Here is a 13,444-nt window from a genome sequence, read left to right as displayed (position 1 = left end):
ATCCAACTAAACTGATATCACATTCAAGGCTGGAGCCACTACTGTTCCAGAACGCCTGAAGCTCCTATATTTGTCTTCTTTTCTTTGGCCCATAGAATGCCATGCCAAATTGCCAATCACTGATCATAACCAAAAACCAATCCAGTCGTATCCAGACCTGAGACCTCTACTCCATGCCAATCTCACCAAAGAAGAAAACAAGAGCAAAACTGCATCATCACCGGCACACACCACACCGTTAGGCATCATTTACAACGTAAAGCTTCTGATGATCACCTACCAAAACGCGACGAGGGCGTCTTGCCTGCCCTGTCGAGCAACCCCGCCACGACCACCTTCTTCTTGCACTCCTCCGCGGCGCGCGGCCCCACCGCCACGGCTTTCTCGGCGGCCACCCCCACCGCCGGGTCGCCGAACCGCCGGCTGCCGCCAGCGACACCGCTGCTCTGGGCCTTGGCGCCGGCGCCGGCAGCCCTCGCCCGGACGAAGCGCGCGCCGTACAGGCACGAGCACAGGAAGACCACCGCGGTGACGCGGCCGAAGAGCACGATCACGCCCAGCGTCGTCGCCGCCGTCCACAGCCCGCCGGCGCCGCCGCCCGGTGCTGTCGACCCGATGACGGAACGAGTGCCGCCTCGACGGGGCTCGCGCTCGCCAGGTGCGGCCGGCGGCGACGGCGGCTGGCCCGTCGGGTGGTCTCGGGCTCGGCTGGCTCGTCTCCTCCGTCCGGGAACGAGCGGGCGCCGTGCCCGTGCACCGGGTGCTCGCGGTCGCAGCTGTCGCCGAGGCTTGCGGCTGCCTGCTGCCGCTTGGCCCGTCGTCCGCCGCTGGCCGTGGCTTGCGCTTGCTTTGCTTCTTGGCGTCGCCGAAAGTGCTCACCTGCTGCAGAGCGGCAGTGAGCTATTGAGCAATGGCGTCGACCGTGGGAGAATAATAATGTTGAAGCATTTGGAAATATTTGATTGTCCATTGCGTGATGATATGCATATGTACAGTATCTTGCCAGGGTGCGAGCTGAACCAATCATACGTTGCCACGTTGGTCGCCTGCAGGTTGGTGCCTAACGGTGTCACGAGAAAACATATCACAAACGGTGTCACGAGAAAGCATATCAGATCGTCCTTTGTACAGCAACCCGCCCGCTTGTACTGTCTTTGTCATTTTGAAATGGCTTTAGGTGTGCACCATGAAAATATAAATCCACAAAGCGCGCCAAATCGCTATAGATAGTATTATTAATAAAAAAAGTCCAAATTACTCCAAGTCTGGCCTAAATAATCCGGATAACAACTCCTGCCCAAAATTATTTCGCAACCATTTCAATTGGTCTAGTCTACCATTTATAAGATTTGTCTTCTTATTTCTCCACGCACACATGAAGTTTTGAGTTCAAATTTTTATGAGGATGATAACAAACATCATAAAATGTGTTTTAAAAAATAAATTATTATTGTTTTTCATCATTATTTTGATACACAGGACATATAATGACAAATCAACTCTAGCAATACAAAATTATGTCAAAAATAATATTCAAAATATAATGTGTTTTTGAAACGTAAGTTATGATGTCATTGGCAATCCACTTAGTTGGGGAAGAAGGTGCACTGTGCAATCTACCTACTACCTAGTAAGACAGCTCCTGCTGTTTTCCAGCATATGCTTTGATTTTTTTTAAAGAAAAAAAACAACAAGATGCTTTGGTCTCGGTCCAGTAGTTTTGCAATGAATGCTAAAATGATACGCGTGATCAGAGTCTGCATTCAGAATCCAAGATACACGAACCAGTAGCACTGCACAGTGCCAGGAAGGTCTGTATAAGCGTTCCTATCGTCACTAGCGCATCCATGGGCCCGACTAAAGCAACAAGAAGAAGCTTAGTATCGCGCTGCTTGCTGTTGTCGCTCACGAAAAGCTCGAATCGAAAAGTCCGGCGTGGACGTAAGATTCTATGGCTCGTATCTTTGCTGATTTGCTTATCAAAGAACTGACACAAGGTTAACAAATCCTTTCCTTTAAAAAAAAAGGTTAACAAATCCTTATAGTATTGACTTTCTAGGATCTGCCTACTAGCTAGGCACATGAGAGCAACTCTGGCTTCTATTTGAGTGGCTGAAACATTTTGCTCAAATTTCCATCTCTAACGGCCCCCTACTTAAGTGACTAAAATGAGAGGGTGACTAAATTTCCTCTCTCACCCCTCATTTTGGTCACCATCTACTTAGGCTACCAAAAGTAGGAACCGCCATTTTTAGTCTATTTAGTCGGTGCTGCTGGAGTAGATACTACATTTTGAGTGACTAAGCTTGGAAAGTGGGTGACTAAAATGAGTTTTAGTCACTCAAATTTAGTCACTCCACTAGAGTTGCTCTGAGTGTGCGACACTTGACTCGTCTATGCTCTACCCGTTGGCTAAGGTCCTGTTTGTTTCAAGGGACTTTTGCATATTATGGGTCTAAAAAACAAACAGGTGGGATTTTTTTGGGCTAAAAGTCTCTTAGAGTCTAAAGAAAAAAAAAAGACTCTCAAGAGGAGCTTATTGATACTTTTTCCCTACAATTCCAGCCTACCCATGCGGGGCCCACCCCCACCCCCTCGCGACCCGATTCCCCCCTCCTCTGCGCCTCCTCCCGCCGCCGACACCGACGCAGCATGCGCCAGCCCCCCGTCGCCGCACCTGTTCCTCCTGGCGCCCGCCCGTGGAGCTTGCCGCCCCCGCCCCCTAGAGCTCGCGGGCGCTGCCCCGTGGAGCTCGAGGGCACACGGCACGGCGGCGGGTCCATGGCGGCGGCGCCGCCCCCCGCGGCTCCGCGGCCGATGGCGCCCCGCCCACTCCGCCGGCGCCTCCAGCGAGGAGGAGGAGGAGGAGGGCTCACCCGCCACCGCCGCCGGTAGCCACTCCGGCCAACGCGCCGGGAGGGAGTGGCCCGAGGACGAGGGCGCCGGGCGGGAGGCGCCGTTGAGGCTCGCTGGCTCCCAATCCGCTCCAGCTCCTTGGCCTCCTCCCTCCTCGTCTCCTCCTCCTTGTCCTCGGCGCCCTCGGGGGCCACCTGATCCGCGCGCCTCCTGCTCTGCGGCCACCTCGCCCTCCGCTGCGGCGAGCTCCTGGTCGGGGTCGATGGCGTGGTTAAGGAGCCATTGCGAGAAGCCGACGCAGGCGGGGTCGTGGGAGTGGGCGGCGAGGAGGTCGGCGACGACGGTGGCGCGGAGGGAGGGGTTCACGGCGAGCGTGGCGAGGAAGAGGTCGTAGAGGAGCGTGGAGGAGCAGAGCTTGTAGGCGAGGTGGAAGGAGAGGGATATTTGGGTCCTTTCACCACTGCAAATAATGATCTCTAGTCCCTTTAGTCTCTCAAACCAAACAGAAATGGATTTTTTGTTTTAGCCCAGAGACTAAAACTAGTCCAGGGACTTTTAGGAACCAAACAGGTCTAACTATGGGTCGATGCATCTTCGCTTAGCTCGATTCAACCTTGCTTACTTCTTCGGTCGTGCGCATGGTCGTCGATCCACCCTGCCTGTTGGCTATCCTTCGCAACCGAGTGATGATGAGGAGCAAAGTTATTGAGTGCGAAAACAGCCTGAAATCCTAAAATGAAATTTTTTTTCTTTTAGCATTCCAGTCGCGAGGTTCTTAGTAAACCCACGTGACGAGCTATAGTCGCGCGCCAAAAACCTGAAGTCACACAACAGCGGCGTTGGTGGGTCAACCACGCAGCCTCCCGCGGTTGGCCCCGCGCTCGCTCATCGCCATGACGCCGACCCCGTTTAAACCACCCACCCACTCACCAGTCACCGCTAACTAACCACGTACACCTCGGTTACGCGCCAAGGATGATGATCCGGCGACATCAAAATAAATTAACCACTAATCAGATCAAGCGCACGATCGGAGTTACTAGCGACCGATCGACTGCTCGAGATAAGATGATGGGCGTGCGTTGCGGCCATGGCGCGATCGGCCTCCACTCCGCGTAGTACGTACCTTGGCCGGGAGGAGGGCGCCGCCGCCTCCGGAGACGACGGACGCGAGCGCCTTCTTGGGCTGCAGCGACGCCGTGAGCAGCAGCAGCAGCCGCGTCCCCCTCCGCTTGCTCTTCCCGCTGCCGTCGCCGCCCGCACCCTTACGCTTGCCGCCGCCCTTCCGGAAGAACCACGGCCACGCGAGCCACGACAGCCTGAGCCTGCGCCGCCGCCGCCTCTTCCTCGCCGGCGCGCCCGCGGACTTGGCGCCGCCCCAGAAGCAGAACGGCAGGCACGAGCACCGTCGCCTGTCAGAATCGTCGACGCCGCCGCCCTCAGCTCCGGCGCGGCTCTCCTCGAGCACAGGCATGGTTGCCCAATGATCCCCGCCGCTAGCTAGCTAGCTAGAGCAGAGCGCCGTGACCGGCCGGCGGCGCGGAGACATGCCCCCACGGCGCAACGAAAAATTTCGGAAGCTTCCTCTCTGCTGGCGACCTGATCAAGAGACGAGTGAATTGTCAGGCTATATGCGAGCTGCGCTCTCGATCGGAGATTCGGAGGAGGAGGAGGAGGGGGATTTCGGAGACCAATTTTCTAATTAACAAGGCGCACGCGGTGCTGCTCCGGGCGGGGTCATGATTGCAACTCATGGAATGGAACAGGCCCCGGCGGCCGGCGCACGACCAAGAAGAGCTATCAGCACTCAGCAGCAGCTCGCGAAAGCTAAGGCGCGGAGGAATTTTTAATCCAAGCCGCGGTCGCGGTCGCCTATGGGGAGAAGAGGAGCGCCGCAAGCAGGCAGACTGGTGCCAGTGCGAGCAAGCTTGCAGCGAAAATGTTTACAAATTTGTTTGGAACAGGCGGATCGATCAGGAATGAGGTGTGATTATATTGTATTGTATCTTCCTGGAAATGTGTGCTGGTTGTTCTTTATTATTGAAGAAGGATGGATGCATCTTGCGTGGAGCTCATGTCGCTTCGGAGTAATACATTAGTACTAGCTGCAGAGTATGTATGGCCAGCCTCTATTTCAGCACAAACAGTTCTACGAGAGGAGCTTAATTTGTTTTTCGGTTTTGGTTTTCAGTTGTTGAACGGATTTTGCCGAGCCGGAAAGAGCAGTCGTGTGCCGTTATGTGCAGGGGCGGATCTAAAGGGGGGCTAGGGGGGATTAAGCCCCCCTACCTCCCTAAGACCCATGGATACCCCTAAGCTCCTTCTTAATTTTTTGGAAGAAACAATGAAGAGGAAGAGGGGAGGAAGAAGAAGAGAGTGAATATGAGCCCCCTCTACATTTTTGAGCTAGATTCGCCACTGGTTATGTGCCTGGACGTCTTCGGTTTTGCCAGTCCACGTTTTCTCTTTTTTTTAAAAAAAAATTTTTTTTGGCACAAAGCAGTAAATAGTATCGTCACTATGTAATCACTGAATCACTCTCTATAGAAAGTTAAGAGCAAAATAAAAGGTAGTACGCCTTTATAATAACCGCGCTCTGCTTTCACGAAGCAGCAATTTCTCTAGCTACACATTCTCTGGATTTCTTTTAATATGGTTTCTAGTTGTGCAGTAATTTTTTTTGCTTTGCTAATCGATGGCTCAAACCTTGGAGCGCAAGTAGGGATTATATATGCTTCTCAAAGCGAAAAAAAAAAACGGACGTGAATCCCGAAAACAAGGCTTGTGGTACCTGTATGCATATACTCGAGACGCGAGTGAACACGTGCCTTTGCAGAATTCTCTTTTTTAAGTTTAGTTTTCAAGGGAATTTTTTATATAAACGCATCATTTTAAGGAGGTATAGAAATTAGAAGATTGAATGCTAAACCATTCTAGACGGTAGAAAATGGTTAATCAATTGTTAAAATGAAGTCCCCCTAACCTACTAATAAACTATTGTGACGTTGAAGGTCACGAAATTTTCGAGCAGACTTTGATCTCAAGAAAACCAGTATGGATGTACTCGCCTAGAACAACTCCACTTTGACGAATCCTAGTTGCCCATCTTATCATCGTCTGCTGACCGGACGCTAGTAGTCAATAAAACATCAGTTAACTTTCCATTACTCTTTGTGATATTACAATCATCTAGTATGCATCCAGTAAATATATGTTAATACGTTTTTACAATGAAATTGTGCAGTATATTTGCTTGAGCTCATGCATAGCATTATTCAAAAACTAAGAAAAATGGATGTCTTTTAGAAAACCATTGGTGACAAAGAAAAACTGCCGGTTAATAGCAAAAGATAAAGTCCATTTACTACTCTGAGGCCCCCAAAGAGAAGTTTGGCTCTATTTATTACTTCCCCAAACTATACTCCCTCCGTATATGAAAAAGAAGTCGTTTTGAGCTTATCTTAAGTCAAATATTTTAAAGACTATAAATAAATTCTTTTGTGTTGAGTTTGGAAATATGAAAGCGATGTAAGTAGATTCATCTTGAAATGTAATTTCGTAAAAGTATATATAAATTATATTTTATAAAATCTTATAGAAAAAGATAGTAGTCAAAGTTGTTTTTGAGACTGTCGATGTCTGAAACGACTTCCTTTACCAACCTGGAGGGAGGGAGTATAGTAAAATGGATTTTTTCCGTAGCAAAATAATTTCTTCTGTTTGCATTACTTGCTTGATTTTTTTTCTGATTGTTATGCTTCTATTATATATATTAAATGAGAGAGGGATAATGGTTTGGTCAACTACTCAACTCATTTTGTTGTGATTTCTTTTCAAGAGAAACTTCCACTCCCTCTTCATCAAGAAAACTTCTTCCCTTGGTGTGCAAGTAAATGCAAACGCCAATGTTAATCCTATGGCCATCACCATTTCCTGGATGATCTCATGCTGCTCTTTTCTATCTCATAGAAAGCAAGTGGCTATTCCTTAAGAGAGCGATTAGTTTGGTACCATGTTTTCATAGATCGAGCATCATTGTGTTTACAGTTTGACAACTTGCTTGGTCATAACAAAGTCACCTGAAACAGCACGCCCATGAAATGTCTATGTACGGACGGCACCCTGCACGCTGACCAAAGAGATCAAAACAGCGGCCATCTAAACTATGTGTACATGTGCTCGCTTAAAAAAATTGTATATGCCTGCCAGCGATTGAACAAGACAGGCAGATTTGTGGAGTCTTCAAGTCGAACACGGGTCCATTACTTGGCGACATTTGCATGCAATTAAACCGCGCGTCTTTTATCTTTAACCCTGTGAGTTCTGTGACCTTTAGAAGTTATCGGTGCAGCGGTGGAGAGCGTCAAGCTGCATGTTATCATGGACGCCATGGCAGGAAGCTCACGAAGGAGGATAAGGGAGAAGTGGAAGAAAGACATGGGCAGTTGGATCATGATCCAACAGCCAGGGGAAATCGAGTGTCCAGTCCAGGCCCTTTATAACACTCTGCCTGAACATAGACAGGCCCCTTGCTAGCCATGCTTAGTGGCGTTAAAACCATGCTACCGTTTTACCCTGAGTTCTTAAATTGGCAGATGTGAAGTACTGAATTTTTACAGAAAACTGAAAAAAGTTATTTGCTGAGCTTTTCTTCGGTCATAGGAGTATTGGAGAACCACATTGTCCCGTTTTAGAAAACAGAGCAGCACAAGAAAGGGCTGGGCAAACCTCAGCACAACGCCCGTAGCAGCCACCAGATACCAATAGACAGCATTGCAATCAACACAGGGGGCCCCAAAAGGCTCAAGCGGATTCAATCGAACAGCCTAACAAACAGTAGTATAGCAAACCTGTGGAAAATGGCAGCGAAAAAGTAGAAAGACAAGCCACCGCTATACATGCACACGTCTGGAACTTCTTTTTTAGGGCTACACGACTGGCACGTTAGGATGAGGATGAATGAATCAGCAGATGTGCATGAATGAAGCAGCTCAAATAGGCATAAAAAAGCTCCAAATGTAACTCCCCGAAGAAAATTAGGTTTAATCCACAAATTTGAAGTAGGCATGTCAAGTGATACAAATTCAGCATAACTACAGCTGCAGCATAACTACAGCTGCAGCATATCTACTTGTACAGTTACGGAAATGTTTGGTTCATCATCCATACATCCCCAGCAACGTGGATAGGGGAAAGTGCGCCCAAATTTGAACTGGGTCCAGCAAACTAATCGGTTGGGCAGAATCAGGGCATCTACAACAATCCTGTAACTTGCAGCCTGGGAAAATCAATATCGCCGGATGTCCTTTGGTGGTTTGAAGTTGATGGGATGGGTTTCTGGTGTTGCGGTTAGATCCTCTTTCCACATTTTTATAGTTTTATCTGCCTCACAAGTCACAAGCCTAGATCCACTGACATCGTAAGAAAGGGCGTATATGCATGCCTCACTCTCCAATGATCCTGAAATTGGAGATATCAATGGTAAGCATGACCGATATAGATTCAAGTTTAAACAAACTTATATGCCTAGAATTTGGAAAATTTCTAGCTAGAACTCATGGTGAAAATTTCAGCAATGATTGATATAAGCAAGTATAACCACTGATACCAGAACTTCTGAAACAACTGATGTTCTCAACCTCTACTTGCCACAAGAAATATTGTGAGGAAAAACAGATGAGTTCTACCTGTTGCTTATCCTATTACCAATCAATGCATGGTGAAAAACAATACTTACCCGGTTGAACTATAGTCTGCTCTTGTTGAAAGTTATGGCCACTCTTCCAGTCCCAAAACCACAGGCTTCCATTGTCCCCTGCTCAAAAAAAAATCAAATACTAGGAAGAATTTAACAGTATAAAAGCAGATTTGCTCATGAAATCTTACTGCCTATAACAAATAATATGAATGCTCTCTCCAAAGTGATTTGAAACTATGGGAAATAATGAGATGACAAAGGCAACAATCGTTTCACCAGAAGAAACCAAAACTTGCTGAAAGTTGTTCAAATACTGCTCTTCTACAAGTGGTAAAGAGACAAACATAAAGCAGAATATGATGCCTACAGCAAGTATAGAATGGTGAACTAAATAATGCAAATACACTGTTCTGAACAACTGAATGATGCCCAAATCATAAATTCGGGCAATAATTATTTTATATACATTTATAAAACATATAAAAATTATTATATTAATGAAACATTTTTATCAATGCAAATTTGATCTTCCATGCTTCTAATATAAATATTTAACGACAGTAATAGTCAGGTTTCTTTTTTTCATCATGTGATAGTCAGGTTTCACAAGTTTTTCATTGTAGGGAGGTCCCTAGAGATAAAATCAAATTAATAGAATACACCAAATTTTACAATGCATACCTCCAGTTGCCATGACACCATCCTCATTTACAGCCATAGAATTTATGATAGTTTTCTGCTGAGACCTAACAATAATAGACATGAGAAGTGTCAGTCCAGAGAAACTACAATGCCAAATAATGAAGTGATATTCCACACAAGAACATAAGCATCATGGCAGCATTTAAAGCTCTACTCATTCAGGAACCACCATTGTATTCTTTAGTTGGTAAACCTTTTTGCATTTCTCTTGGGTAAAATTAATAAAAAGTCAAGGAGGGAGTCAATGAGTTCCCTTTGCAGTTTGCACATTGCACAGAACGACTGAAGGTCCAGAGACACTATGACTAAAATTAAAAGCATCACTAATCAGCATAATAACAAGGGTTTAGCTTCCTTGAGAGGCCAAATTTGTTTCCCATCTAAACTAACTGATTATTTGTTTCACCTCTGTTGATTTTTAATTGAAAATAACAAGGAGAAAATAGTTTTTTATCCACCAAAAGACACAACCCACTACCTTGTACTTTTTGACCAAACAGTGTAAAGCCATTGAGGTTAAAACCAAACTTTTTAACAGGCTATGTATCTTTCAAAGAGATTCCGTTCCAGCATCTGGGGGTATTATAAATACTGTACTTTAGTTCAATCTAGAGATCGTACATCATGTATGTCCCCTGAACCCCACTTCCTAGTTATGTAGCAAGGAGAAAGTCTCACCAGAAATCAGCGTTACACTGCAACAACAAAAAACGATATGTGCAAACAACGATTTCCTTTTTGAATGTTTTCAGTCCTGCACCGTATGCTGCTTCGTGGTTTTATCCAAACTCAAGTAAGTATAACAGACTTGTTCAGTCGGGTTTTGAGTAATTGATAAGAATTGTTAGTCTAGATCATACTATCTGAAAAAACCACACAAATGCCTCTGTACATTTTTGCTAAGCAAATTTTTAGTAAACTGAAACTAAAAGGATTAATCTAGATCTTACTATCCAGTGAACACCACACAGATACATGGCACATTAGACTCCAAATTGTAGCAGAAAATACACACCAAATTGTAGTAGAAATTACACATGGATATTCAAATTCATTACTTATCAGATAGGTGATAAAAATCATCTAAAATTACAAAGATAATAAAGAAATAATCACAACAGCACATATATAGATCACTTAATTGCAATGTTGTACAAAAGGCAAGGTTTCTTGGCTTTGTGGTACACAACCCTATGTTTATTGATATTGAAAAAAACATTTCCACCTAACAACATACTATACACATTTTGAAATTTGAATATCAATCGAGTAGCAATTAGCATATATAGTGTGATGTCCCAAGTTAGGATGTGATCAAAAAAACATATAACACAAACACAAACACAAATATAAGAGACTGACAGCATGTTGTGGAGGAATTCTCCTTTGGGAAGGCTAAACTTCTTTATGTTGTCCGCTGATGCTGATGCAAATGATTTCCTGTAAATGAAATGTTATTGCAAAGGTCTAAAACATCATAGATGATATGGAACTGAACACAGGTAAAAAACTAACTCCTTTGGATGCAATGCCATAGCCCGAACAGACTTCTTATGGTGTGTAAGAGTACACATAGTCCTCCCTGCACAAAGAACGAACTGAATTGGAAAAGCAAACAGGAAAACATTCACTTTTTTTTAAAAAAAAATTGATAGATAACTTACCAGCAACAAGATCCCAGAGTTTGATAGTTGTATCATGTGAGCCAGTTACAACTTGAGGATCCTGAGACATAAGGAATATAAATGTATCCGAGAGTAGGTATTATGATAGGGAAATACAATTTAGAGTAGAGTAAATTACAGAAAACTATAAGCACTTGCACTTTTTTAAAAAATATTACAACTTTGTGCAGTGAAAAACATAGCGAATAGTTGTAGTTTTGTGCAGAAGTCATAGTTTTGTATTACTAGGGGCACAAATAGTTGTAGTTCTGTGAAACTGGTCCTTTGTAGTTTACTTATAGGTGAGTGCTCATAGTTGTAATTTTGTTAAAAGTACTCCAAAATTTATGATACGCACAAAATACACAACCTATAACGTGTCAAGATCATTTGTTCACTGTTGCCAATCAGACATGAGTAAAACTAAAATGTGATACAGATATCAGAGCCCTTAACCTATAATTCTGCAAAGAAGAAATTTCAAGAGTGTTTTACACATGATCAGATGAAGAGAATACTGTGTAGCGGAAGAAAATATTTCAGATGAGTTACAAGAATGTGAAATGTCGAAATTGTTTCCTTACCGTTGGGCGTGCAAACACTGAACAGACAGTGTTATCGTGACCTGTCAAAGCAGAAACATGCGCTTTCGTCCGGATGTCCCACACCTGTATATGAAGGTAAGTAAATCAGATAAATCATAAAGCACTGTATGCTGCTAGACCTTTTTCACAACGTGCAATCGTTAGAGATTATTTCATACCCTGCAAACTGAATCTCGACCGCCAGTCAGTAATATATCAATAGTTGGATGGAGAGCGAGGCAGTAAACACCGCTCAGATGCCCATGGTAAGACCTAATAACCTTGAACATAGAATATGGACAAGATGTCAACAGATGTTTATATGCAATATAAATTACAATAAGAGGTAAAACTAACCTTGTTTTGTTCAAGGTCCCAACATTTTACTTGTTTGTCATCACCAGCAGAAAATAAATAAGTATGCCGTTGGCTGACAGCAAGTCCTACATCAAACGTGAATTACATCCACCATCAATCACTAAATTTCAAACTGGGATAGTATTGGAGAGAATATTTTTTGTATTCCTCCAACCCTAGAAGGGTAGGTATATATAATACCTACACATGAGCCTCTAGATGGGCCTCTATACACATGGGCTCAATATACTCCAACAGATAGGAAAATGGTACTGTAAGGATGTTGAGAAATCCTGGCTAACCAAAACCAAGAGAAACTTACCACGAACTTGTTCAATATGACCAGTCAGAGTAAGCTTCAGTGTTCCTGATGCAAGATCCCATATCTACAGCATGACATTAGTTGGAGGAAGAATGAACAAACTCATGTTGGTTGATGGCTTAATGTAAGAGCGAATTAGGTCTTGCAAGAAGCTGGAGAAAATGCTGAGATGTAACATAAATATCATTTGAATCGCAAGGCGTTCCTAGGACAGTTAAAAGTGTTGATAACAAATTATGTTATTGCACTAGACGAAGTGGTAGTTTATAAATACACACTAGTTTCTAGTTTCCCAGGAGTAGGCACAAAAAGCACTACAAAGCAGCTTTAGTTGCAGACAGTTTTTGGATCCGGTTTCACGCTTTAAACACCCACCAACTTGTCATCTATTCATATAGCCATTAGAAATAGTTACAAATATTCCAAAATGATCCTAAAATTCTGAAACACTTTTGAAAATCTGTAAATTGACAGTTTTTCACTTCTTTCAATCTCCACAAAGATCTGGTTACTGTATGATCTAGCTTCGTACAAATGCATCCACAACATGGTACTCACAACTAGAATCCTACTTGATGCAGCAAGTTTCCATAATAGCATCGAAAGCATGATATGCAGATAGCCAAATAGAATAGTATAAGAAAAAAGGTGTGCTTCAGATAGTGGACGTCACCTTTATTGTCCTATCAGCTGAACCTGTACAGAACCACTCATTGCCCGGATCAAACGCTATAGAACGCACCCAACCCAAGTGACCACTGATGACCTGTATATATTTGCAGGAACCATTGATATTAGTTTGAGAATGAGAAATGAAAACCATGTTTTAGGAAGCAAAGAACATGGAAAGTGAAAGCTTTTGCCCGTCGCCCTGTGTTAGTGGTTTAGGCTGTCAATAGTAGAACATGAATTCACAAAGATGGAACCTATTACCTATGTCACTAACGAGGTGGAATCAAATTCCCAGAAACCATTCACAAATGTGCCAAACTTATTAGGTAACAAACTATTGAAGGTTGCGGTTGAAATGTTGAATGGAAGATGAATATACCCGATAGTTCTTCCAAGGAGCATGCCACACAGGCCGTGGCCATCTACTTGGTATCCTTTCCATCAGTGCCGATGTAGAAAATCTGTAGGATGTATCAAGAAATCAGCAATTCACAAGTGACTGCTAAGTTGTAAAATGCATCAAAAAGTAATGATTGAGAAGTGAACAGATATCTAGGGGAATTTGCTTGTTTCTTGAGAGCCTATAAAG

At 44.1% G+C, this 13,444-nt stretch overlaps 2 protein-coding genes across 2 annotated transcripts; both read right to left on the bottom strand.

Annotated features, from left to right (window-relative positions):
* Window positions 1-49: 49 nt before the first annotated feature.
* Window positions 50-4,919, bottom strand: LOC120647815 (translation initiation factor IF-2-like). The gene is made up of 4 exons (XM_039924649.1): window positions 4,548-4,919; window positions 3,983-4,455; window positions 2,571-3,348; window positions 50-874 (listed from the first exon to the last, which is right to left on the bottom strand). The coding sequence occupies exons 2-4, from the start codon at window positions 4,328-4,330 to the stop codon at window positions 273-275; spliced, it is 1,728 nt and encodes a 575-aa protein (XP_039780583.1). The 5' UTR covers window positions 4,331-4,455; window positions 4,548-4,919; the 3' UTR covers window positions 50-272.
* A 2,915-nt stretch (window positions 4,920-7,834) lies between these two features.
* Window positions 7,835-13,381, bottom strand: LOC120650704 (protein pleiotropic regulatory locus 1). Its single transcript, XM_039927921.1, has 12 exons — window positions 13,235-13,381; window positions 12,857-12,949; window positions 12,184-12,247; window positions 11,862-11,947; window positions 11,684-11,785; window positions 11,505-11,588; window positions 10,921-10,981; window positions 10,772-10,838; window positions 10,619-10,696; window positions 9,236-9,300; window positions 8,594-8,671; window positions 7,835-8,316 (listed from the first exon to the last, which is right to left on the bottom strand). The coding sequence occupies exons 1-12, from the start codon at window positions 13,295-13,297 to the stop codon at window positions 8,144-8,146; spliced, it is 1,014 nt and encodes a 337-aa protein (XP_039783855.1). The 5' UTR covers window positions 13,298-13,381; the 3' UTR covers window positions 7,835-8,143.
* Window positions 13,382-13,444: the final 63 nt, after the last annotated feature.

Source organism: Panicum virgatum, chromosome 9K, assembly GCF_016808335.1.
Source record: "Panicum virgatum strain AP13 chromosome 9K, P.virgatum_v5, whole genome shotgun sequence".
In the NCBI taxonomy this organism is placed as follows: domain Eukaryota; kingdom Viridiplantae; phylum Streptophyta; class Magnoliopsida; order Poales; family Poaceae; genus Panicum; species Panicum virgatum.
Note: the sequence above shows the minus strand (reverse complement) of the source record. Positions and strands in the feature narration are given on the sequence as shown.

Coding starts and splice junctions, on each gene's coding strand:
- LOC120647815 (XM_039924649.1), bottom strand. CDS start 4,330: ATGCCTGTGCTCGAGGAGAGCCGCGCCGGAGCTGAGGGCGGCGGCGTC. Junction 3,349..3,982: donor GCGCCCTCCTCCCGGCCAAG/GTACGTACTACG, acceptor GTTTGGTTTGAG/AGACTAAAGGGACTAGAGAT. Junction 875..2,570: donor TGGGGGTGGGCCCCGCATGG/GTAGGCTGGAAT, acceptor GCAGCAGGTGAG/CACTTTCGGCGACGCCAAGA.
- LOC120650704 (XM_039927921.1), bottom strand. CDS start 13,297: ATGGAAAGGATACCAAGTAGATGGCCACGGCCTGTGTGGCATGCTCCT. Junction 12,248..12,856: donor CAGCTGATAGGACAATAAAG/GTGACGTCCACT, acceptor GTCATGCTGTAG/ATATGGGATCTTGCATCAGG. Junction 9,301..10,618: donor GAATTCCTCCACAACATGCT/GTCAGTCTCTTA, acceptor TATTATTGTTAG/GTCTCAGCAGAAAACTATCA.